The sequence below is a fragment of the Staurois parvus genome, unplaced genomic scaffold, assembly GCF_062004578.1.
Source record: "Staurois parvus isolate SC_StPar_1 unplaced genomic scaffold, SC_StPar_1.0 ptg000341l, whole genome shotgun sequence".
Taxonomy (NCBI): domain Eukaryota; kingdom Metazoa; phylum Chordata; class Amphibia; order Anura; family Ranidae; genus Staurois; species Staurois parvus.
The window spans coordinates 42,501-70,308 of NW_028318137.1; the positions used below are offsets into that span (position 1 = coordinate 42,501).

The following is a 27,808-nucleotide window of genomic DNA, read 5'->3' on the forward strand; positions in this document are numbered from 1 at the left end:
AGTGTACATTGTTTTAGGGATAATAGGATAATACATTATTTTAGTTTTTTTTTTTTTTTTTCTTTTTTGAGGATCACTTTTGGGAAAGTGTCTGCAGAAAGGACTTGTATTTGCATGTTTAGTGTGACTTTTATATTTTTGGACACTTTGGTATTTTGGACACTGCATTTATATAAATTTTTTGAGCACTGCGTTTTTATATTAAATGTACTTGATTCAATTGATTTATCCCTTGGTATTTTGAACACTGCGTTTAGAATTATTTTTGGACAGTGTGTGTGTATATATATATATATGTATATTTTTATTTTTTTACACTGCATTAATATATGTACTTGATTCAATTAATTTATACTTTTTTTTTTTTTTTTAATAAATAGTTTTAGTTAAGCACTTGTTTGCTTTGGCTATATTGAGGTATTATCACCTTGTAGCAGTAAATGTACTGCGGGCGGTCACCTAGTGGTGAAGTTGTGAGCAATGTTTAATAAAGACTCCCCTACTACACATTCCAGCCTTTACCATTGGATGGGAGCAAAGGTATTATCGTTCTGATGATGCAGAAGAAAGTTAGCTATAGTAGATCTAATGTCATACATGGGGGTAAATTGACTAATACAGGTGCATTCAGAATCTGGTACAGCTTCTAACTTCAGCTTGCTCAATTAAAGTGGAAGGCAAAACTTCACAACTCCAAACCTACTCTCAGCCACATTTCAAGCCTTAACTATCTTGCTCTATATATAAAAAAAAAAAATCACTCCCTTTGTGTGCAGGAGACAGCCAACAACGGCTGGAAAAAAGGCCTGGTAAGTTACGTCGCCTATAGAATTACTATGAAGCTTCCGTTGTTGGCTGCCTTTCCAACACACTGAAGTTGTCACTGGCAGCTCAGCCTGGGACTGGACCAGAGCAGCTGCAGAGCAGATAAGTATGCTTTGACAAAACCTAGGAGCTGATTGGTTTCTATGCAGAGCTGCACTCTACAGGTTTAGCAAATAACCCACATAGTGTCTTCTAGTATGTTAAAGTAAGCATGGAGGGCTACCCCAGCAAATTACCTCAGAGCTATGGTACTGACATTGACAGAGTGGCTCAAAACAGGCGTTTGCTCTCTGTGCAACTTGTCAGAGCAAGAGTGTCTGAAGCTGCTTCTGCTTGAGGGCCTATGGTGTCTCTTCAGTGAAAGCAGGGAACCACTAGGTACCACCTCCGTAGCCAATCAGTCAAGCTAGTAGTTGCCAAGGTTCATTGAGGATGATGTGGTCAGTGTGAAGGCCTATGTTCAAACATAGGTACCCTTACCGTCCCTGGTTTTTGTCTAGTAGAGGTCTCATTTGGCGTCTCATAACTAGAGTCCTACGGGATAGGTTCAGAAGAAGTTGTATGTTGGCACTATCAAACTGCTAGGGACCCCTGCTCAATGCACGACTCATGATCTCCTCTTTCAGTGTAAAAAATGCACCCTACAGAGGGTCTTTAGGCTGAATACATTCAGCAGTGCCTGGGACATTGATCCTGTGTACCCTGTCGATTCCTATGAGGAAAGTAGCTGGTCTGCCGAGATCACCATTAAGGATACTGATTGCAGTGTCCAAAAGATCTACTGGGCCAGTTGACTCAGGAAGACCACTGATCTTTATATTTCACCTATGGCACACAAAATTTGCCTTATAATAGATAAATATAAAAATGTATTTATGTACAAAAATTACATTTATCTTAACACAAAACGCAAAAGACTGGTGATGAATGAATATTGATACACACGGTCAAAGATATATCCTACCAATATCATACACAATAATAATGTTTCTAAATAATGAAAATCAATATAACAATTTTGTAGATGATAATGATAAAAATTTAATTTATTAATAACTAATAATTTCGAGTATCTCAAAGGTTATTTTCTCATTACGTGGCCATAGCAATGGAAGAAGATATTCCCTGATAAATTATACTCTAATACTTTATGAAATATGAAAAATTTGTAATATGACACCAACAATCTCTAACAGTAATACGGGATATATATATATATATATATATATAATCACCCAATACAGTTGTGATACACTAAGGTAATTCTTATTACTCTACACAACAGATAAAATATGCAATACAAAATTAAATGGACAGTCTCGCCACACCCAGATCTAGGAATATGACACCTCCCAGTGGATCCAACTGGCAATGGAACGCCTTCAGAATGATGACCACAGGGGAAAGTGAGATATAGTTCAATAGTGTGGGAGAATGTAGGAAGATAGAAGCACAGAGATTTAGAAGTAAAGTTTTTAGAAGTTTGAAAGGATGGAAGAGTTGATAGACAACAGAGATGGATTTCAGTCTCTCCAGATATCTTCAGTCAGTTGTTCCTTTTTCAATGAGGTTTTCTTTCAATGAGTTTTTTTTTTTTTTTTAGTGAGGTTTTTTTTTTCTAAATGAGGTGCATGGGTTTTTATACCATCTAAACTATTGTTCTAAGGGACCCTCCCACCAGGCTTTTCGATTGGCTGGTTCAGAAATGTATGTACATAAGCTATTTCTCACCTGTCCGCCAGATGGCAGTCATGTACCATAGAACAATTTGAGTATTGATGATGACTCACACCTCGGGTGGAACTCAAGGTGATTTCAGGTATTAACTATATGTCTTATCCAGATATATATAGTTGATCATACCTATAATGTTCTAAATAGGAACCATGGAATATCTGTGTATGTTCAGTTATTCATTTCTCTGAGGTACAACTTGTGTAAAAGCATTTGTTTCCTGAAAGACATACAACTAATGCTAATTCACAATATATCTTATTTTTTTTTCTCATCTCAATACTCAAGTTAGTGATATACAATCCCCATTCAGTTGAATATTTTGTGGTGTGTGAAACATATTCTTTATAACATCCATTGATACTATGCTTTTTGGTAATATCTCCGTGGGTAGATATATTCAATTCTTAGCCTTATATGTCCTGAATTTAACCTTTTTGTCTTGGAACCAACATTTCCCATGGGTAGGGAAAGACTCTCTGTTTACCTGGCTATTGTGTTGGAGTCAGAGTAAACAACCATTTTATGCTTTCAACCTTAGTGGATAATAGTATATTGTGATAGTTCGAGAGGTTTGTAGGTTCATCACACTCTGCAAGGTTTGGGTAAACTTTCAACCAGTTAAGTTCCCGTCTCATCATTGTCTTTTAGTTATGTGTGATGACTCAATGTTTGAAGATCCAATGTCTTATTTGAGGGTCTAACTTTTGTAGATGTATTCAATTCAACCCCAATATATAAACAGTATTTGTTGACATATCCCATTCTTGCTAGTCTCATAGTATACACTTGAAACTCCTCAGAATCCTAGTCTTAGACCACCTATGGATAGACAGTCTATTGTCTCTAGAAAAAAAAAATCCCTTCACCCATTATTTACATTTCTTAACTGGAGGGTCATTCGAATTTTCAACCAAGACAAGTTAACCCTTAAAAGATGGCTAGGCTGGTTGGCTGTCAGAAGAACATTCTATTTTGATAAATAATTTCAAAAGTTCACAACAGGTGGTTTAATAACTATCTTGGCTTTGAAAAACTTTTACATCAAAATGAGGCTTCCCTAATAGGATTGAAAAGTTATTAGGATGGTTAAATGGACCAGAAGTCTCTAGTTGATTTTATCCAAGCTATATTAGGGTAATACATTATTCCCCACATTATTTACATTGGAATTCTGATAAATTGTTAGGGTGATAGCGTGCTATACATCCACAACTGTTGGTGCTGCTGCATACTTGTTTTGAAGGAACAGGATGGAATTTGTTTCACCAATGAACAAATTTCTAATTGTATATGTAGTTCTTTTTCAGGAAAGTCTATTCATTCCAAAATTGGAAATAAAAGCAAACTAAATTTTGATGTACTTTCAAATGACATTCATCAAGTCATTAAGTTCATACAAAAATTGTACTAACGTATGACCAGCTTTTCATGTGTTATAATACAGCAGATACTTTGCTGGTGCAGATGTATGCCAATGTTTTTATTGCAATTGTTATCTGGTTGCTACATTCAGAATTATGTACGTGATTATTTGTGTTTAAGGAACAATTGTTAGATTTGTTTTTTCCTAAATTTGTCTCTTCCTTTTTTCTCTTTCTTCCAAGCAGGACTTATTCTTTGTCCCTTTTGATGTTCTTTTCATGACTTTTATGTACTGCAAATTGTAAGAGCGTTTTAACTGTCTTAAAAATGACAAAATATTTGCAAAAAAAATTAGACAAAAAAAGTAATGTTTAACATTTTTACTGATTTAGAAAATTGATTTGTAGTTTGCTGTAAATGGGTTGACGTTTTATACTTTGAAGATAGTTTTCTAATATAGACTTACCAATTCACAAAGTATCTCTGAGACCTGGCAATCAAAGTGATACTAAACATACAATGTTAAAATGCCATTATCTCTTCTATTTATTTATAAAGATCAAGCTAATGTATTTAACTTAATATTTTAAAAAATCGTCTGAGTACCTTTTAATCATTGCTCTTAAGAGGTTGTGACATTTCCCAGGTCTTTTCCTGTCTGCAGGGGAATAGAGACTTAAATAATAGCAACAAAGTGAAACGGTGAAGTGGCGAGCAAGTGACCAGATATGATTATTGCACCACATCCCTTTAAAATTGCAAATCAATAGAGAAGATGGGACTTTCAGGGTGCATAGACATAAATACCACACAATAAAAGTTTTTTATATAATTTTTATTTCGTATTTTGGTAAAACGAGAGGAAAAGATATAAAAACAGTTTCAATTCTAAGAATACCAACTGAGATTCAGACTTGGTTAGGTAAATGTAGTATACTCCCTACATGTTTTACCCTCACGGGCTTCTTCAGGGGAGATTTTTGAGGAAATTTCTACTGCCAAGGCGGTCTAAAATTATATTAAAAAAAACTGCTCAATTACCAAACAACTTTAATATATCCAATACAGGGTATTTAATCAAATATATATACATATATATGGGACTCAATGGCTCACCCTGGATGTGAAAGCTCAGAGCTAGAAGAAAATGACCTAAAAAATCTTAATTGGCCTACACGTCCAAAACAGTTGTAAAGGATATAATGGGCATCAGATATCATCTAGGCACAATGGGATAAACAAAAGATTAATTAAATTTAACGGAAACTATGAAGAGATAATAATTCAACAGGTTAAGATAAACTTTGGGCAATTTTACCTCCTTAAATGCTTTAGGATATATAGGTATAACCTACAAAGATCTATTTGACCTATACGTTCACAACCATAAGAAAGGAAATGATGGACATCAAACATCCATCTAGACAAAATAGGATAGACAATCAGAAATTAATTTCAAAAAGGAATCAAATGTTAATTAATAAAAAATTAACTTAATTGATTTTACCTATGGAAATATGTTCTGTCTAGAGGTCTAATTGGCCAAATAGGGTTGAAGAATATAATGGGCATCATATATCCATCTAGGTATAACGAAAAACATAGGGGAATCAAAAGATTAATTCCAATTATGTATGTATGACTGTCTCCTACAGTGGCTTAGTGGTTAGAACTCAGAACTTACAGCACGTGGGCCATGAGTTCTAATCCCAGTCATGGCTGCATCTCAGTTTGCATGCTTTCTCTGCATGGGTGTGTTTCTGCCAACACTCCAAAGACATGCTGTTAGTTTTTTTTACATATACTAGGCCCAATTAACCTAAAAATTGGTCGTTCAATCGGCCGTTACCACCAACAGCAAAAAATCGTCTGATTTTCGTCCCGTCTATGGCTGCCATTTTTACTTCTGTCCCTTGCAGAGAGCACTGCTATTATATTTTACATGAAAAGTATTGCAGTTGCAACATTGTATCCAATTTGGATAAAGATGTTTTTATTTGGATACAAATAGATACATTGTTCCTCCTCCCTCCTCCCTCCTCCTTCCTCCCTCCTCCTTCCTCCTTCCTCCTCCTCTCAGTGGCAGGAATATAGGTCAGTTAAGATTTTGGCTACTGACAAGAAAGTGGAACGGGAGTGAATCTTACCTTGTCTTCTGACCAGTTTGAATTTTTCAATTTTCCTTCTGTTTATATTTCATTACAACTTTATTTTCTCTAAGGCTGCATTCACACTAGCTTTGTCAGCAGGCATTTGGGAAGCGTTTTTTACGATTCTCAAACGCCTATGAAAATTCTGCACATGACAGCATACAGTGCTGTTCACACTGAAGCGTTAGCATTGCATCATGGCAAAACTGGCGCCTCATGTCAAGTCAGCAGGAGTTGAAGCCTCCCATTCAAGTCTATGGTGCTGCTCTTCAAATGCCTGCCACACCTTGCGGTGTGGTTGCGAGGCATTTTTGGAGCGTCAATACCATTTAACTTCATTACAGGCATTTGTGGTGCATTTTTAACGCTTGGTAAATGCTTATCACATGCCTCAAAACCATATGGTGTTTGGGAAGCGTTTTTACTCTCCTCAAATGCTCCCCAAACGCCTGTCAAACGCTATAGGGGCATTTGGCAAGAGAAATGAAGTCAAGTGTGAACGAGCTCTTAAACCTCTCTCCTTATACAACTTGACCCCCTCCCCCACCCCCCCTGTCATCACCTGTTCCATCTACAAATCTATGTATCCCCGCCCCACTCTTATTTAACTATTCATTTATTGATCAAGTTAATGTCTCATTTCCTATCACCTCCAGCTCAGATCTCGCATTATGATTCCTGATTGTATCTCAACACTAGTCTGATTGAATTGACAATTCCTGGTCAGTCCCGTTCCCTGACCGATAATAGCCAGTTCACACTACATGTGTTTCAGTTGCTTTTTTTTGCATCCAACACGCCCCAAAACGGCACTGGAACACGCCCCAAAACGGCACTGGAACACGCCCCGACTGTTTCTATAGTGTGAACTGGCCCTTAGGACTTGTTCACACCATTTGTGGTGCAGAAACGCATGCAAGAGCACGCATTGTCCAGCACAGCAAAGAAATGCAATGCCCTCTGCAGATGTGCGCAGGTACCATGATGAAAACTTAATTGCACCTCCACATGTCTAGTAAACACAGATGCATTCACAGCCACCAAAACGCATGGCACCACATTACTGTGCGGTTAGGTGCAACACACTTTTACAATAACATGCCTGCAGTATTTTTGTATGTTCCCACATGTTAGGCAGCCCATTTGAAATTAATGAGCTGAGGAAAAAAAGTAAAAAATGCCCATTCACACAGGTCCTCCTGGCCTGTACAGCATGAATGAGGGGGTTGTTCATGTGGCTGGAGCCACCTGTTACACTATGGGGGCACAGCAGCTGTATGAACACAGGTTGTCATCTGACAGGTGTGAAGGCGTGGGGAAGTGGCCCTGAATGCTCACTGTCTCTGTTCAGGGCTGTACACCTGTACCCATATACTTGTCAAATTATGACCTGCAGCTGTCAGGGCTCCAGGGTATGACTAGAGGTATGTGAACTGACGCAGGGAAACGCAGGCTTCAGATATGATATAAACAATATAATTTATTAACACTAACAATACATAAACGCAGTGCAATACTAAAACAACACAGTGCAAACGAACCAAACCACCCACAGATAATACATACAATGCAAGCGTCGTCGGGCAGGCCGGGTCAATAACAATCGGGCAGGTAGGAACAGGGGGTCAGGCAGAGAATGGTCGGGGTCACAAGCCAGGTATCAAACAGGAGAAGTCAGCAGAGGTCCGGATCAGGCAGGGTCAGCAACGAATCAGTCAGACAGAGACAGGGACAGGAACAGGGATGCAGGTAACAAGATACAGGGCCCAGGAAAAACACACACCAAGGCAGAGACTGCAGGTCTGGCCATCCCTTAAATACACCTGCATAATCAGCTTCAGGTGTTTGGCTGCCTGCAGGGTTGAGTCTCTGATTGCTGGGAGCACCCGCTGGCCAGCCCTGGTACTGCAGCCCACAAGGCAGGTGAGTCCCACCATTACTGGCAAGTCCATTCCTGACAGCAGCATTTCCATTGTGTAACATAGGTTGCCTGCAAACGGCGACAGCCACAAAAACAAACCACTGATTCCCACTCTACAGGCCACAGCACCCATGAGCCCCAAGACCTCAGGTACATACACAGCTTTATTTAAGAACTCAGTACAGTTTTATCATTTTAGATTTCACAGGAATATGGTTGGGATTATGTCAATGAATGTATTTGGTGTATTTTTACCATAAATATAATTTGGATATTTTCTCTGGCGGTGGGGGGCTGTCAGGTATGCTGTACGGGGCCCCATGATATCTAACAGTGGCCCTGGGTGTATGCTTATGTCTATGCCACCTGTATAGTTAAGAACCTTGAATCTCTGCTATGTACCTCAATGCATCTAGGAATTGGACATGTTTTCAACTGAAAATACAGTTATTAGTAATGTTTCCCCGGCAAATGAGGGTCAGCTCCTTGGTGGAAAACGGCGATTTCGCCATGTCCAGATGTGGTCTGGAATTCCACAAGAACTATTCACAAAACTAAAAAATAGACACTAACATTCCCCACTACCGGGTGTGTGCAAACGTCCTTCCGCCAACGTCATGACGTATTTCTGGTATGACAGCTGCTCTAGCGCCTCCAACAGCCGTCTTGGCGTTTATTTGTGCACCATAGCAATTTTGCATGCGGCTCCATTGTGTATATAACATTCGCAAATATATTTGCAGTTCAATTGTGGATTTGGCATTGGCGTATGTATGCTTGCAGCTATACTGTGTATATGACATTGGTGAATGTATGCTTGCAGCTATACTGTATATATGACATTGGCGAATATATATTTGCCGGTAAAGGCCCAAAGTCAACATAAATTGAGGGCCCAATTTATTACTGTTAAGAGGATTGTAGAAAGACTAGCTAGCTGGACATTGAACACGACTAGTTCATTGGTACATAACAACATGTCTTGGTGCAATAGGGGGCTTTTGGTTTGTTTGGACATACTTGCATATGTGCGCTCTAAGAAGGAAGATTTGGGCATATTATATAGCTAACAAAAATAAGTGTTAGGGGTGCTAGTACATTTATTTCAGATACTTATATAGCGCTGTCAATCTACACAGCGCTTTACATATATATGTGGTAAATTCACATCAGTCTATAACCCTCAAGGGGCATACTAAGGGCCCTAACTTACATTCATACATATACTAGGGCCAATTTTGACAGGATCCATCTAACCTACCAGCATGTCTTTAGAGTGTGGGAGGAAACCAGAGTACCTGGAGGAAACACAGGCACAGGGAGAACATACAAACTCCAGGCAGGAGGTGCCATGGTTGGGATTTGAACCAACGACCCTAGTACTGCCAGGTGGAAGTGCTAAACATTTAGCCACTGTGCTACATTCAACTAGAACAAATATTCCCCAAAAATACATAGTCCAAATGTTTATTGATCAAATACGCATTCCACATTTATTTGGACAGCAACAAGTAGGTACATTCGTTATCTTGGTGAAGAAAAAAATGGGATTGATGTTGCTAAAAATAGAACGGTCCTGCTCATAAGAGCTTACAATCTTAAAGACTATACTTCTAATGAACTGTGCTTTCACAGGTTACGGCAGGAAATGGTTAATATGAATCACTTAGGCTTATCCACAAAACAAGCTGCAGAACTCAATATAAAACTGCATATGTGCCAAAATAACACATCCCACCTCCCCAAATCCCCCACACATACATTTTCTCATCATGTTTGTCTGAAAACAGCATTTCATTCTAAATAAAGCAAACTTGGAAGAGCAGAGCAACTGACGTGTTAGGATTAAAACGCAAAGATAACCACACAATCATTATACAATAACACACAAACACACCTTAGAAGGAAGAACATGCAAAACCTTTACAGCCCAGATCAAAACAGTGTGCGTGTGGCCTGGGGCAATTCACCACAATATCTCTTCCTCCCCAAACCACCACAGACAAGGACTTGCAGAAATAATGTGCCTGTACAAGGCAAAAATCAGCCACTACTGCATCTCTTTATATAAGGTAGGCCACACCCACCACTGTCATTCATTTGGTCAGAGAAAGTGTTTGCACCTGATGAATCCTCTTCCCACCTGTGTTACCCTTGGTATACAGGCCCCAAAAATCAGAGTCAGAAAAATCCACAGTGAAGTGTACCTGTGCAGCATACAACAGAACATTGAACAGGGATGTAAAAGGGAACCCTATTGGCAATATTTCTTGGCCCCATGGGCACAATTCACTCCAGATTATAGCATGAGTTAAGGCAGTCGCATGACCACATCTCTCATGCAATACTGAAAATGTCAATTTACTTTTGCTAGTATGCGGCATTTCCCATAAATCGGAAAAACACTCAGGAAATCAAACCTAAAAAGGCTTTACACCCCGATCACATCAAAGCCAATTTAGAAATTGTGCAACGTACAGTGAAGATGCCAATTTCCTTGCGATTTGCAAGAAATCTGACACCGATATCTATGCAAATTACCACAAAAGTAGTACATGTACTACTTTAGAAATCTGTGTTGGAAACGCACCCATGTGACTGCTCTATTAGCAGACAATAGGGTGCGACTTGGCATATGATTTGCAAGTCGCATGTCATGCAAATCACATGCCAAGTCGCATCCAGCGTGCACAATTTCAGGTGCGATTTGGGAATTTGAAATTGTACCTGATATCGGATCTAATGAATGTGGATGTGAGTGTCTTAACGTAAGCGATTTGCTGCAGCACAATTTCAAACGTCATTCTTGTCTACCTTTTTCAGCATTTTTTAGCGATTTCATATATAGACTACAATAGAAACCGCAGTGCAAAACACAATTGAAAATTCAATAACTCATTGGTAAATCTACAGAAAATATGGTGAAATTGCCAACAAAAAGCACAATTTTAAGTTGCATCGAGTGTGAACCAAGCAGGCAATTCAACAAAGGAAATAAATCTTTGAAGGCATGCGGTATCTGCATGCTCGGATAAGGGTCTGTTATGGATTTGGGGGGGGGACTCCATGCCATTTTATTTATATTTTTTTAATCCTTTTCTCTCTCTCGCTCACTCTTCTCATGGTTTGACAAACTTTCCCAAAAGGGGGTGGAGTCCAAACCAGCATTATCAAATCCATCATTTTGTCCAGGCCCTTATCTCATCCCATGGTTTGACATTCACATAAGGTGCAACTTTAAAGGTGTTTGAACAGACAAGGCCTCATTCTAGGGATAATTTATACAGAAAGCAAAGATGCTGCCACCAGCACATATATGTTAGGGTAGTCACACGGAGATCATCCAAATTTATTGCTGTGGTTGGGATTCAAACCTACAATCCTAGCGTTGTGAGGCAGCAGTGCTAAACACTAATCCACAGAGCTGTTGAACACTAATTCTGCCTGTTTTTCTGTGGTGTGAATCAACCCTAAGTCCCTGGGCAAGGTCAGTGTAACTAGCCAGATATTTGCGACACAAATGTTGTGCTATGTTACCAATTCAGATGTATGTTGGTTCTATGTATCCCAATACAAAGGATTGCAATACTAATACAGGTGTACCTTGGTTTACCAACGCCTCGGTTAACGTAATTTTTGGTTTACGAATGAAAATCCAATGAAAATAATGCCTCGGTTTACACAATTTAATTTTTTTTCGCAATACAAAGTGTATGTCGGCGCTGATTTTCAAATGCCAGGTTTTTTTTTTTTTTTTTTTTTTTTTTCTTCACTATAGTTCACAAGCTTAGAAGTCACTTTTCCCCGAAGTTACAAAAACTTTGTATCTTTTAATAAACTCAAAGTAAACATTGTTTCCTTTATGGATATAAATTCCAAGAAAACTTTCTCTTTTAGCTTGGGGAAGTGACAGGTGAATTTCTGAGCTATAGTGAAGAAAAAAAAGGAGAATTATTTTTAAAAACCAGCACCATACTAAATAAAAATGGCATGGGGTCCCCCCAAAATCCATACCAGATCCTTATCCGAGCATGCAGCCTGGCAGGTCAGGAAAGGGGGGCAAGCGAGCTTCCCCCCCCCCTTTCTAAACCATACCAGGCCACATGCCCTCAACATGGGGGGTGCTTTGGGGCAGGGGGGCTTATCAGAATAATTTTGGCGTGGAGTTACCCCTTAATCCATTTCAGATCCGAAGGGCTTGGTATGAATGGGAGGGGGGACACCAGTGTTTTTTTTTTTTTTCTTTTTTTTCTTTTTAATTTACAGGAATTATTTTACATTCAGCTGTCAGTGGGGAACCCCGCTGACAGCTGAAACATTAACACATGGTTGTCGCTACTAAAATCCCACATGAGTTATTTTATGTTTCCGCTGGCGGCGGAGTTCCCCACTGACAGTTGAATGTAAAAGCATTGTAGGGAATTATAATTTTTTTTTTTAAATGGCGTGGGGTCCCCCCTCCCATCCATACCAAGCCCTTCGGGTCTGGTATGGATATTATGGGGTAACTCCACGCCAAAATTAAAGAGGAAAAAATCAGAGTGGGGTCCCCCCCAAAATCCATACCAGACCCTTCTCCGAGCATGTGGCCCGGCAGGTCAGGAAAGGGGGGGGGGGACGAGCGAGCATCCCCCCCCCCCGAACCATACCAGGCCACATTCCTTCAACATGGGTGCTTTGGGGCAGGGGGACAAGGGCCTTTTCCGTTAGTGGGATAATTGGTCAGCCGTTTTTCGGGATTTTGGCACTTTCTGTTTATCGGTAAATTTGGGGAAAAAATCTGCCGATTTTGCCGATCGGCCATTTTTTGTGGCAATGATCGGCAAGATCGGACGATTTTTTTCCAAATTTACCGATAAAGAAAATGTGCCAAAATCCCCCAAAAATGGCTGACCAATTAACCCACTTTTTTTTTTTTTTTTTTTTTTCTGGCTGAAAAGTCGGCTGATTTTAGATCCATCTATGGCCTGCTTTAGATGGGTGTAAAATCGGCCGTTTTTTTTTTTTTTTTTTTTTTTTACGGCAATGATCGGCAAATCGGCCAAACTTTTACCGATAAAAAAAATATGCGCATGAGACGTGACCTTCAAAAAAAAAAAAGAAAAATGCAGGCCATAGATGGGGCGAAAACTGTCCGTTTTAATAAAAAAAAAAAACGAAAAATCAGTTCAATCGGCTGACGTTACCACCTACGGTAAAAAAAATCGGCCAATTTTTGCTTGTCTATGGCTGGCAAATATAATGGCGAAGTAATTACTTCTGCCCCTGCAGAGAGCTGCGCTATTATATTTGACATTAAAAAGTATAGAGGTTACAACATTGTATCTATTTGTATCCATTTCGGATATAGATGTTTTTATTTGGATACAATGTTGTAACCTCTATACTTAATGTCAAATATAATCGCCCAGCTCTGCAGGGACAGAAGTAATTACTAATAATAAAAAAAATGCGTGGGGTCCCCCCTCCCATCCATACCAAGCCCTTCGGGTCTGGTATGGTTAAGGGGTAACTCCACGCCAAAATTAAAGAAAAAAAACAGCGTGGGTTCCCCCTAAAATCCATACCAGATCCTTATCCGAGCATGCAGCCCGGCAGGTCAGGAAAGGGGGGGGACGAGCGAGCGCCCCCCTCCTGAACCATACCAGGCCACATGCCCTCAACATGGGGTGCTTTGGGGGCCTCTTCCCCACAACCCTGGCCAGTGGTTGTGGGGGTATGCGGGTGGGGGGCTTATCAGAATCTGGAAGTATGCTTGATGGCCCCGCCCCTTACCTATATTAGAAATGTCAGGGAGACTGGCTGCATAAGGCTGGTGAGCCTCGTCGAGTGCGAAACTTTTTTTTTTTTTTTTCGGGTTGACGCTGGATCTACTTCGGGGGACATTGTTTTATTAAAGGACTTATCAAAGACCCTGTACTGTGGGTTTTTTTTTTACACTACACTTTTGCTTTTTTTGTGAAGTAGTAGGGGGACCATGTACCGCATACTCATTCACTTGGGGGGGCGCCAGGATCTGGGTGCTTCCAGATTCTGATAAGCCCCCCGCCCGCAGGCCCCCACAACCACCGGCCAGGGTTGTGGGGAAGAGGCCCTTGTCCCAATGAACATGGGGACACGGTGCTTTGGGGGGGCCCCCCTGCCCCAAAGCACCCCCCTGTTGAGAGCATGTGGCCTGGTATGGTTCAGGGGGGGGGGGCGCTCACTCGCTCGCCCTTCCTGACCTGCCGGGCTGCATGCTCGGATAAGAGTCTGGTATGGATTTTGGGGGGACTCAGTTTTGTGTTTTTTTTTTTTTGTTTGTTTGTTTATTGCAGACCTTTTATTTTTACATTCAGCTGGCAAAATAAATATTATCTAGACCTTGGAAATAAGTAAAATCATTACAGAAATAATTATAAAGGATAAGAAACAAAAATAGAATCAATAGAACTAAGGAAATCAAATTAGAATACGTAAAGATATGCCTAGTGCTGTTTGTTAAACACAGTAGATGCGACCGAGTGCTGGCTGTCAGGACTCCACACAGAGATTTACTATTGAAGAGCGGCTAAAAAGCAAGCGCCCACAGAGGACGTCTAAAATGTGTTCTGCACATGCGCATTTATATCGGCCAAATACACTGCACAAGCGTCTAGTTCTTCACTGTGTCGACTTGCTTAAAAAAAAAAAAACTTTTTAACACACTTAAAATTTTTTTGGTAGTGGCAGATATTGTTTAAAGTGAAGTCCTGATATTTTGCAAAGCAAATTTCAATGTGAACATGTTTCTGCAGTGATTTTTCATGGTGTTAGACGTGCCTCTTGGCAAGTCTGCTTTTTGAGTCTGATTCCTGGTGTGTCTCGTTAGTAAATTCGATTGGGCGTCTACTTGTTGACGCTGCTCAATAGTAAATCTCTTGGGGTAAAAGTAGACGGTCGCTCATAAAAATTAGACGTTCGCCCACAGAAATGCGCCCAGGCACAATAGTAAATCAGGGCCTCTGTGTCAGGAAAAACCAGGAAGTGCAGGAAAAACCCAGCCCACCATCACGGTGTCACTGGCCGCTTGCTGACCAAGGCCACAACCACGATGCTGGTGCTCCATGATATAGCCCCTTGGCTTGTCCTACAGTCAAACTCCTCAGAAGAGAATGAGGATCAGAAAATTGTAGCATTTGTGGGCTGGGTTTTTTCCGAAACATGTTGAGTAACTACAGAGCGATTACTAACATTGACATCTGATCTATGTCCTTTGATACTTTTACCGGGATATGTTATTTTTGTATTAATTTTAACTAATATTGATGAGTTTTGTAATTTGCATAGAATGCTCCACTCTCTCCTGGAAGTCTTGCATTCTTAGCGGAGTAATCTGTATGTATTATGTGATGGTCTACATTTTAAATAATAAAGTGATTTTAAAGATATTTTTGTTGCAGTGCCTCTAAAGTCTGTACTTGGCCTTTTTCCATGTTTCTTTGGGTCAATTGATTTTTAATGCTTTAGGTTTACTGAAACTTTAAGTATAAGATTGCTCATTAACATTTAATTTAATTTTTTTTTTTTTTTCTTAGGCATATCTGTTCTGAACAAAACAAAGTGGAAAGGAAGAATGTTACAAATTGAAAAAGCCAAGGAAAGCTTCTTAAACAGGTAAACAAATATCACTACAAGATTTAAATTGACTGCAAACTATATGTTAAACCCCGGATTTTGGGAAGAAAAATGAGATGCCACTATGCTCACCCCTTACCTCTTGGACAATGTCAGATAGTGTTGCAGGAGCTCTGCAAGGAGTTCAGCAAGACAGCAAAGGATTCTCGTGTGTGTGTGTGTGTGTGTGTGTGTGTGTGTGTGTCTCAGTAAGGCAAGGTTGCTTTAATCAAGATGCCATTGAGCCTAGTTTTATTGTCCAGTACAAAGGAAAGTGTGTTTCCAGGCATTTGCAGATGTTTGGTTTTGTTGTCCACTGGAGGAGTAAAAGCACCACTCAAGGGTCTTTACACGGTATTATTAATAATGTATGCATAAGTTCATAGCCTCCAGTATAGAATATGGTCATATGTGGGCAAGACCTCCAAATATGAAGCATATCCCCATACTTTATTCAGCCACAGAAGCAAGTTTTAGGAGTTTAATGAATGTTGTGGGCTTTGCAAGGATTGCTGCCATTTTGAAACACACATGGAAATTGAGTGCCAGGCCAGAATTATTGGATTATTGTAGAAGATATTAACCCGGGGTAGTGTAAAGCCAACCATAGATGGTTAAAATCTCAGCCGGTTCATCAGAGACTGGCCCAGGTGCGATCCTTGTATAGGCAGGCTGATTTGTGTCCAAGTCGATCCATCATCGACTTGGGCACTTCCAACATGTCTGATTTCTAGCACGCTGTTATTGCCAGTGGCTAAGCCGCTAGCAAGAATTACAGTAATACCTTGGTTTACTAATTTTAATTCGTTCTGCAGGACTTTTCGTATAGCAAAAAATTTGTAAACCGAAACGCCGTTTCACATAGGAATGCATTGAAAACCTATTAGTCCACTCTGGAGATCAGAAAAAAGTAAACACAACTAAAATACCACATGAGTTATTTTATCAAGTCATGGGGTATTTTAGTAGCGACAACCATGTTTCAGCTGTCAGCGGGGTTGAATGTAAAAGAATTGCCTGCAATTAAAAAAATAAAAAACAAGGCGTGGGGTCCTCTTCCCCACAACCCTGGCTGGTGGTTGTGGGGGTCTGCAGGCAGGGGCTTATTGGAATCTCCCTTTAACAAGGGGTCCACCAGATCCTGCCCCCAATGTGACTGAGTATGGGGTACATGTTACCACTACTCATTCACAAAAAAAGTCTAGTGTGAAAAAAGACAAAACACGGTCTTTGACAAGTCCTTTATTAAAAGAAAAAAACTAAAAGAATGTTCCCCGGAGTAGATCCAACGTCAGTCATGATGCCTGCCGTCACCACCGCTGACCCGAAAAAAGAAACAAAAAAAAAAGGCTCTGCTCCCGACGATGGCTTCCAGCCTTCTGCCTGCATTGGTGGTTTGACAGTTCTTAAATATGGGGCAGGGTCACTCGGGTGATGTCCCCAGGTAGCCCTATTTAAGAACTGTCAAACCACCAGAGCAGGCAGAAGGCTGGAAGCCATCGTTGGAAGCAGATCCGTCCCCCCCCCCCCCGAGTTGGCGGCAGGCATCGTGATTGATGATGGATCTACTGCGGGGGACATTCTTTTAGTTTTTTTTCTTTTAATAAAGGACTGTTCAAAGACCCTGTCCTGTGTTTTCTCACACTACACTTTTTTTTTTGTGAATGAGTAGGTGTACCATGTACCCCATACTCATTCACATGGCAGGGGAGGCGGGATCTGGGGGGCCCCTTGTTAAAAGGGGTCTTCCAGATTCTAAGCCCCCTGCCCACAGACCCCCACAACCACCGGCCAGGGTTGTGGGGAAGAGGCCCTTGGGGATAAGGTGCTTTGGGGGGAGGCCACTCTGCCTCAAAGCACCCCCCATGTTGAGGGCATGTGGCTTTGTATGGTTCAGAAGGGGGAGGGGGGGGTGCCTGCTGTGTTTTTGTATTGGACAATTTTTTCCTTATGCTCTTTGATGCATTTTTTTCCTTTTTTAGCATGGCTAATTTCAGTAAAATATAAGCAATGTGCAAAGTTTTGATGCATTTAGTAATTGATCATAAATAAGCTCTTAGTTGATCTGACTGAGATCTGATTGTCACAGGTCACAGAATTTATCGCTGCTTTACTGATTAAGCAAGTTAGTGTTTGTCTTTTTGTGGTTCAAACAGGCTTTCAAAAGAGAGACAAGAAGCCAAGGAGAAGGAAAAAGCTAATGCACCATGTTTCCAAAATGACCTAGTGCTGTCTTTAGAGAAAGCTGGAGTCATGGATTTCCAGATGAAAACTGCTGTACCAGGCACTGAAGTGCCAAACCACAAGGCAAGTCATCAACCAGTTAATACAGTTGCCAAACAAAACTAACAGCACTTTAATGGTGTAATAAATAAATTGACTACTGCAAATGATTTTTGTTATTGGCCTCTAGGCCCTTAATACTGCATTGTGGGGGATCCCGGAGCCGCGCACGCGCGGTTAGAGTGGGAGGACGTCATATGATGTCCTCCCAGAACTTGCGCCCGTCATTACCTTATATGGCGAGCGGGAGCCGGTTAAAAAATAGACGGTACAGATTTTATTTTGTCACTGTGCTACTTTAGAGCTGCAGAGGGGGACATTTATGAATGAATTTGGACTCTCTTATAGTTGATCTGTCTTGCTGCTTATGTTTAGCTCTCCTTTTTTGTTCTCACAAATTGACAAATGTTCCCATGTATGACTGCAACTTGATTAACCTCCCTAGCGGTAATCCCGAGTGTGGCTCGGGGTTACTTTTCAGTACCAAAAGCGGTAACCCCAACCCACACTTGGACTTAAACTGTAGTGTGTAGTGTAGATATGAAATAAATGTGACCGCTCAAAATATTGTATATCAGCAGCTGTACACTAAGGTAACCAAAATAAACCCTTTAAAAGACACAAGATATCTATATCACAATATAATAAAATAAACGTTCATAAAGTGATATAAAGGTGCCAGTGAGGTCCTGATGACTCAATTTGGTGATTGTGCTCTCGTGAACAGAAGAAATGCACACTCACCGGACGCACAGTGATAATGTGCGTTTTATATAATATATGCAGATGTCGTCAGATAAGGTCATCAGGGCCAGGTAGGAAATGACTCCCTCTCAGCATGAATGGATCCAAAAGCCTTATGGGATGATCCAGGGGCGTCCAGAGCTCCTCTTTAGGCAATGGATGGGTGCAAATCTCAGGGGGTTAGAAGGCTCCCTCTCTGGAGGCTAAGGGCTGGGCATCTGGAAAATCAGCACTGGCACAGGGCAGGCACAACAGGCGTTCAAGGCCGCACTACGAAGCCAAATCAAAGTACGCTCGTCCAAGGGAGCCTTCCGTTACCGTGTTACCAGCGCCACAGGAGACTAGGGGGGAGGGGCCGGCGGTGATGACCTTATCTGATCCTGATGACCTTATCTGATGACATCTGCATATATTATATAAACGCGCATTATCACTGTGCGTCCGGTGAGTGTGCATTTCTTCTGCTCACGAGAGCACAATCACCAAATTGAGTCATCAGGACCTCACTGGCACCTATATATCACTTTATGAACTTTTATTTAATTATATTTTATCATAATTATGTTTTGTGAATATTTACTATAGTATCATTATACATTATTTTATAGCACTGCACTTTTTATATATATCTTGTATGTGTAGTGTAACTTGCCTTGTCCCTGCGATCCCCCGATGTTTTCCCACTGTGTCCTCCAGCTGATGTCGGCATCAATCTTCCGGGTTCCCTACCCTGCAAGCGCCGCAACACGGGGGGGCGGAACAAGTGGGAGATTCAAAAAGTAAAAACATGACATACACACAAGACATTGTAATCTGTTAGGAGTACATTACTGTGTCAAACCATTTCACCTCAGTTTTGTCCCTAGTGCTTTGTCCAGTGCCGTGGCTGCACTTTTACCGTTCTTTCTGCCTGGAAACTAGAGAATGTCCATGGCATCCAAAAAGCGTCCTTTTAGGTCAAAAGCTAGAAAACAGCGATAGTGAATTAGAATCACTTGCAGAATTGAGTGATAGGGATTCGCAGGGAAATTCGTCATCAGACACTGAAATTTCCATGCAAAACCATGTACCGCTTTGACATTCAAAAATATTGCCGTAATCAGACCGCCAAGGAGGTTAATAAATTCCTTATTCTGCTGCTCTAAAGTAGCACTGCAAAATGAGGTGACCATTTATTCCCGGAATGCCTACAATATATCACAATGATGGTAAGTAGTGTGTTCTGACATGTTCTCACTTGCATTCGCCTGGGTCGCAGACCAGTTGACTTAGACTTTATAGTAGAATAAATAACGTGTGTGTGTTTTGCCCTGTTGGCGGAAAATGAGTTACAAAAATCTAGAGCAATGGATTAACATCAAATTTTGTGTGAAAATTGGCAAAAGTGAAACACTAGCTCTGTTACAACAGACTTATGGTGAACATTCCAGAAAAAAATCAAGTGTTTTTGAACGGCATAGGTAGTTTAAGGAGGGGCAGGAGGATGTCCACGATGAAGCAAGAAGAGGGCAACCAAAAACGCGAAGGACGGATGAAAATGTGGACAAAGTGTAAACCCTCATGCACTCAGATTTGAAGATGAGTGTGCGAATCATGACAGATATTTACAAATCTAATATGAAACTATTAAAAAAAATTGCTCTGTACAATGTTTCTCAAAGCTATTGCTGAATATGACTCTTAGTGGTTAAATTAGAATTGAATCAAGTGTAATATACAAACTTAATTGAACTGTACAGGACACAAGCTGGATATTCAGGGACCCTGGGTTATAGGCTAGATATTCCCCCCCCCCTTCTTTTCAGAGCAACACTTGGAACACACAAGCTACCAAGTTCACCCCAAAACTCTCGTCATAATGGATGCCCTCACTCTTAAGTGGTAGAGGGTGTCTGTTACAGTTTGCCACTCTCAGGGTCACACGTGCCCCAAACTTGTGGTTTGAACAGTTCAAAATACAGAAACTATTCCATTTTCTTCTCTCGAACAAACTTAAATCTTCTCAGATTCTTCAGTCAGATTTGAAGACCACCCTGCACCATCTCTAGTCCCAGGGAGTAGTCCTTCTGTCCCTCTGATGGACAGCTTCAAAGTATTCTATTCAAATCGTTTCATGGTGCCAAAACCCACCAGTGGTATTTGTACTATTCTGGATCTAAAATCTGTAAACAAATACCTTCACATTCCAAAGTTTTTGCATGGACTTGCAAGGTTGGTTATTGCTTCTCTGAGATAAGGGGAATATTTAGCATCGGTAGACATCCAATATGCTTATCACATACAGTTGTGGCCAAAATTATTCAACCCCCAATGCTGTAAAGGGGTTTAGGGACTATAGTGTACATTTGGAATTGTATTCAGAATCAAATCCTACAAGGACGTTGTAACTACCCAAATGCAACTAAAATGACATCAATTGTTTATGTAATACAGTAGTAAATGGTTCTTATGTGGTTTCTTCATTGCCACAATTATTCAACCCCTTAAAGACTACCACTCTGAAGAACAGAGGTTCATACAGGTGCTTTCCATCAGGTATTGAAAACACCTGTGGATGTCACCGAGCAGCAATCAAGCATAATAAGCACCAATTAGGCAGCTTTAAAATGACTGTGATACTCAGCTCCTTCTAGACATTTACTGGTGTGGTTACAAACATGGTGAAGGCAAGAGAATGGTCCAGGAAGACAAGAGAAGAGGTGATTTCTCTTCACAGGAAGGGCAATGGCTATAAGAAGATTGCAAAGATGTTAAACATACCAAGAGACACCTTAGGAAGCATCATTCGCAAATTCAAGGCAAAGGGCACTGTTGAAACGCTACCTGGTCGTGGCAGAAAGAAGATGCTGACTTCGACTGCTGTGCGCTACCTGAAGCGTAGAGTGGAGAGAAGTCCCCGTGTGACTGCTGAGGAACTGAGAAAAGATTTGTCAGATGTGGGTACAGAAGTTTCAGCCCAGACAATAAGACGCACACTGCGTAATGAAGGCCTCCGTGCCAGAACTCCCAGGCGTACCCCCTTGCTGTCTCCAAAGAATAAGAAGAGTCGACTGCAGTATGCCAAAAGCCATGTGGACAAACCACAAAAGTTGTGGGATAGTGTTCTGTGGACTGATGAAACAAAATTAGAACTGTTTGGGCCCATGGATCAACGCTATGTTTGGAGGAGGAAGAACAAGGCCTATGATGAAAAGAACACCTTGCCTACTGTGAAGCATGGTGGAGGGTCAATCATGCTTTGGGGCTGTTTTGCTTCTGCAGGTACAGGGAAGCTTCAGCGTGTGCAAGGTACCATGAATTCTCTTCAGTACCAGGAGATATTGGATGGAAACGTGATGCAGTCCGTCACACACCTGAGGCTTGGGAGACGTTGGACCTTTCAACAGGACAATGATCCCAAGCATACCTCCAAGTCCACTAGAGCATGGTTGCAGAGGAAAGGCTGGAACATTTTGGAGTGGCCATCGCAGTCACCAGACTTAAATCCGATTGAGAACCTCTGGTGGGACTTAAAGAAAGCAGTTGCAGTGCGCAAGCCTAAGAATGTGACTGAACTGGAGGCCTTTGCCCATGAAGAATGGGCGAAGATACCCGTAGATCGCTGCAAGACACTTGTGTCAAGCTATGCTTCACGTTTAAAAGCTGTTATAACTGTAAAAGGATGCTTTATAAGATATCTTCCTGCGCCTAGTGAGACACTCTACTACAGGTACTATCCTGCTGCTGTGCAATGTGAACAACACAAATATATGAAAAAATAAAATAACAGCGCAAAACATAGACCTCTACATAAAATCAAAAAAAGTGCAAAAAAATTTTTTGTAAAACAAAATACAATTTAAATGGTGCAGTCCATCAAATTCTTATATAAATAGTGAAATCCATCAAAATAAACTAAAGTTCAAAAATATTCAAAAATATATGTGCAAAAAAAGAAAAAAAGGAAAGAAATCTTTTCACATTCTTCTTGTAAAGAAACTTCCACCTTCCACCCGTGAAAACCAATATCAAATGCACTCACCAGATATAGGTGAATAAAACGCCTTTTAGGAATTTTATGGGATCCTACACCCTCTTTCGTATCCACTCTATAGGAATCCTCTCCTCCAACATGGGCTCCACCATCCGACCAGGGAGAAAAAAATCTCAAATAGTGTGATATTGTAAGACACCATTTCATATGTGAAATCAAGGATTAAGGCCACTCACATTAATTTCACTTTAAAAAGGCATATTTATTAAGGCAAGCTTCTCTCCAGATGAACAGTAGATGCAAGGTAACCTCTCACAGAATCTCACATCACAGTCCCAGGTTCCAGCAGAAGCTCCACAGAGACCACACATATATAAATCCCACAAAGATGGCCGCTGGAACGCACCACTCAGCGTGCGCTCCACTCACCGGAAGTGACGTCGGACATGCAAAATAAAACCGGAAATGCGTCAACGCGTTTCGCCCCTCCCACAGGGCGTTCTCAAGACAATCATTTCCTGTTTGAAGCTCCCTTATATACCCAACTGGGACCCACCCCTCCGTTGTGATAGGTCTAAACCCTCCCCGGGATTATCAAAACAAACCACTCCTCCTGTGATGTAACGTGAGAATCCTTTACACATGAGGTCTATGCCTACATAATTCAGAATACTTATTAGAACCATTAGATTATCTCCCAAAAGCGACATGTGTAAACCACATGCCACCAGTGGGAAAACACGAATGTATTTTAAATTTTAAAACAATACCTCAAAAATACAAAAACTTTCTTTAATAAATAAGCAATGAAATGACAATTTTAAAATTAAAATAAAATAATTTATGAAGAATAATCTAATAAAAATAAATAGACCTCATGTGTAAAGGATTCTCACGTTACATCACAGGAGGAGTGGTTTGTTTTGATAATCCCGGGGAGGGTTTAGACCTATCACAACGGAGGGGTGGGTCCCAGTTGGGTATATAAGGGAGCTTCAAACAGGAAATGATTGTCTTGAGAACGCCCTGTGGGAGGGGCGAAACGCGTTGACGCATTTCCGGTTTTATTTTGCATGTCCGACGTCACTTCCGGTGAGTGGAGCGCACGCTGAGTGGTGCGTTCCAGCGGCCATCTTTGTGGGATTTATATATGTGTGGTCTCTGTGGAGCTTCTGCTGGAACCTGGGACTGTGATGTGAGATTCTGTGAGAGGTTACCTTGCATCTACTGTTCATCTGGAGAGAAGCTTGCCTTAATAAATATGCCTTTTTAAAGTGAAATTAATGTGAGTGGCCTTAATCCTTGATTTCACATATGAAATGGTGTCTTACAATATCACACTATTTGAGATTTTTTTCTCCCTGGTCGGATGGTGGAGCCCATGTTGGAGGAGAGGATTCCTATAGAGTGGATACGAAAGAGGGTGTAGGATCCCATAAAATTCCTAAAAGGCGTTTTATTCACCTATATCTGGTGAGTGCATTTGATATTGGTTTTCACGGGTGGAAGGTGGAAGTTTCTTTACAAGAAGAATGTGAAAAGATTTCTTTCCTTTTTTTCTTTTTTTGCACATATATTTTTGAATATTTTTGAACTTTAGTTTATTTTGATGGATTTCACTATTTATATAAGAATTTGATGGACTGCACCATTTAAATTGTATTTTGTTTTACAAAAAATTTTTTTGCACTTTTTTTGATTTTATGTAGAGGTCTATGTTTTGCGCTGTTATTTTATTTTTTCATTTATTTTTTCATTTTTTTGTAAAAGGATGCTGTACTAAGTACTAAGATTGAATGTCACTTGGGGGTTGAATAAAACTGATAATGCTGTGAGCACAGAAAAGACATTTGTGGTTATTTCATTATAACTGTTATGTTATATTTGTCTGACCTACAAGTGCCTCTTTAATGTAAATGTAAGCAAGATGACTGAATGATCAAAAGCAATGTCAAACTGGCCAAAACACTCAATTTCAGTGGGGGTTGAATAATTTTGGCCACAACTGTATTCCCATGTACCCACCTCATGAGCACTTCCTGTGTTTGGCAGTAGGAGACAAACATTTCAGATTTGTCACACTGTCATTTGGCTTATCCTTTGCACCCACAGTATTCAGAGATACTTGCACCTTTTTTGCCCCTCTTTAAAAACTGAAAGCATTGAGGTAAAAGGTTACCTAGACAACCTTCTGAAGGGCTCCTCTCACTTTCAGCTATCTGCAAACATCCAAAGGACTATTCAGATGCTTCAGGCCATCGATTGGGTAATCCACTTTCAAAAGTCCTGCCTCATTTTGGACACAAGCCAGACCAAGGTCTTTCTTCTAGAAAACCAAATCCAAGCATGAGATCTTAGGAGAATTTTAAGATCAAAGACATCCCTCAGTAAGATTCTCTTGAGTGTTCTGGGCCTCATAGTAGCCTCTTTTCTATACCCTTTGCTCCATTTTATTCAAGGCCTCTACTACTCATCTTGTTGGCCTGAAACAAGCGCACTCTTTTTCTTGATTCCGTATGCTCCTCTCCAACCAGCAAAAGCAAATCTCCAAAAGCAAGGAGCTCTCTAGCTTAGTGGATATCCAATCTTGACAATAGGCAAGTCATTTCTACAACCCCCATGGAGGATAACAGATACTAGCCTCACAGGCTGGGGCGAAGTGTACCAATCCTTCACCGATCAGAGAACATGGTCACACAAAGAAGCCACCCTGGAACAAAGCTTGCTCTGAATCAGAGGCCAGTCTTTCTTCAGGGGCAGTCACGGTACAGTCAGACAATGCCATGCTTGTAGCCTATATCTACCACCAAGGGGATACAGGGTGTAAGGGCAGCCTTAATTGTCAGTCTGAGCATCTCCTGGCCATGGAAACACTATCCAGCCCTCTTTGCTGTTCACATCCCAGGAGTGGACAGTTGGAATGCTATATAACATACTCTATTCATCTTCCATGGGAAACTCCAGATGTAGATATCCTGGTTCGTGCAAAAGAAGTTTAGTTTGTAACCAGGACCAAGAATGCGCTTATTAATTCCTGGACCCTGTCCCAGTTAATGTATGACTTTCTTGCAGTTTTTTTAAGTGTGCCTTAGCTCTCCTGCAAAATAGAGCAAGAAAAACTGGTGATTCTCATTGCACCAAACTGGTCCAGAAGAACCTGGTACACAGACATACTAAAACTTCTAAGAAACGATCCCTGGTCTCTTCTAAAAAAAAAAGGCCAGACCTTTTGTCACAGGGCCCCCTCTTTCAGCATACTTCATAGTCACTGGCTTTAACTGCATGGCTGTTTGAAACCCAGGTCTTGAGGGACAGGGGTGTCAATGCTTCTGTTCTCTTAAAGCCAAAATAGCAGCTTCCAGAAAAATGTACGTCCGTACCTAGAACTCCTTCTCTGCTTTGTGTGAGACAGGCACTTCAGTCCCAGAGATTTCTGTGCCTTGCATTATGGCTCTTACAATTAGGACTTGACCAGAGTACACTTAAGGGACAGGCTTCGACCTTGTATATTTTGTTTCAAGAACCCTGGCTTCATTTTGTCTTGTAACATTTTTATTCAAGATGTTTCTCAGATTAGGCTACCATTACAGCACCCTGTGCTTTCTTGGGATCTTGGTTTGATTCTGTCTGCCCTGGAGAATCCACCCTTTGAACCCATCCGGGAACTCTTTAGATCTTTTCAGCAAAGAGGCCTTCTGAGTGTCTAATCACATCTGTCAGATGTCTCTTTAAGCTAGCTGCTCTCTTGTAGGGAGCAATTCCTGATCCTTCACAAAGACAAAATAAACTTGTGACCAATACCTTTTTTACCTAAGGTAAATCTAACTTCCACTGTAGTAAATACTTGGTTATTCTTTATATGTTCCCTACTCCCAAGCATCCCAAGTAGATTACTCTATATTGATTGGATGTTGTCAGAGCTATCCTTTTTATCTGAAATTCACAGCTTCTATAAAGAATGAGTTATCTCCTGATCTTGCCATCAGGGCCTTGCAAAGTTACATCCTGCTTCAAAATCCACTATTGCCAAGTAGGTAAGACAACTTTCTAGATATTGCACTCTAAATGATAAGAACGCTCCAGCACTTTTATGTGCTCACTCTGCTAGGTCTGTGGTTGTTTCCTGGGCCATTAACACCATCAAGCCTCTGTTTCCCAGTTGTGCAAGGCTGCCACCTGGTTTTAATTTCATACCCATGCTAATTTCAGTGACCAGGTTCTTGCATCAGCACTCTTGAGTTGGGTCTGACCCTTGTTGTTGTTGGTCCTGTGGGCACAGTTCTGTTTGCCTTTTCGTTGCTCAACCTTCTTATTCATTGCGTGGTGACATCCCAGGGTCTTTGATTATCCAGCTTGTTTCCTTTACTGTATGACTAAGATGAGAAGAATTTTGACTTGCCTGTAAATGCCATAGCTTTGAGGACAGGACACAGGTCAGCCGCTGTTCTTGTTCCTGTGTTACTCTGCATTGCTTGCAAAAAACTGAGCTCTTATGGAGAATGTCTAGAAAAGGTTTGACAGTGTCCAATCACCTGAAGGTACCAGTTTATAACTCGTGCTGTATGACTATCCAGCCTGTGTTCTCTAATGTACTCAAGTATATGGAGTTTGCAAGCAAGTCAAAATTCTTCTTTTCTAAAAGCCTTTACAAGCAGAAACATGGTGCTCATGTAAACTTTGTGGATTTTACATGGATTTTACATTGAGACATAAATCTCATTGTTATAACAAGTCTTTCATTATGTTGTTTTTACAGTTACGCTCACATAGTAAAGTTCATTACTAATGTGGTTCCTTTGTTTAACTTCTCTGTAAATATTTATTATTATTATACAGGATTTATATAGCACCTGCTCCTTGGGGCTTACAATCTAGGTTGGAGGGGCTAGTGGTACAAAAGGTAGCAACTGTGGGGGATGGACTGGTAGGAAGAGTAGAAGATTCCATTATTAGCTGAGGGCAGGAATAATAATACTGTAATACTTTTTTTGCATGCAATATCTAGCTGTTTTTTTTTTTTCTGTCTTGTTTTAGCATTGGGTGGTGAGCAAGTTTGGAAGAGTCCTACCTGTTTTACATTTAAATGGAAAAAAGCAAAGCAAAATATCCTTTTCCTACCAAAGTGCATTTTCCCTTTTTTTAACCAGGTGCAGATTCTTTCACTGAATTTTAGTGGGT

The 27,808-nt window shown here is 40.7% G+C and overlaps 1 protein-coding gene across 1 annotated transcript in view; it reads left to right on the forward strand.

Annotated features, from left to right (window-relative positions):
• The window catches only part of NOL8 (nucleolar protein 8), a gene marked incomplete at its 5' end in the record, with an annotated part of 343,427 nt that overhangs the window by 33,463 nt on the left and 282,156 nt on the right, over window positions 1–27,808 (forward strand). The window contains 3 exons of the mRNA XM_089684276.1: window positions 15,552–15,630; window positions 17,787–17,937; window positions 27,665–27,733. Of these exons, the coding sequence (XP_089540402.1) occupies window positions 15,552–15,630; window positions 17,787–17,937; window positions 27,665–27,733 (299 nt within the window). The remainder of the gene's footprint in view (window positions 1–15,551; window positions 15,631–17,786; window positions 17,938–27,664; window positions 27,734–27,808) is intronic.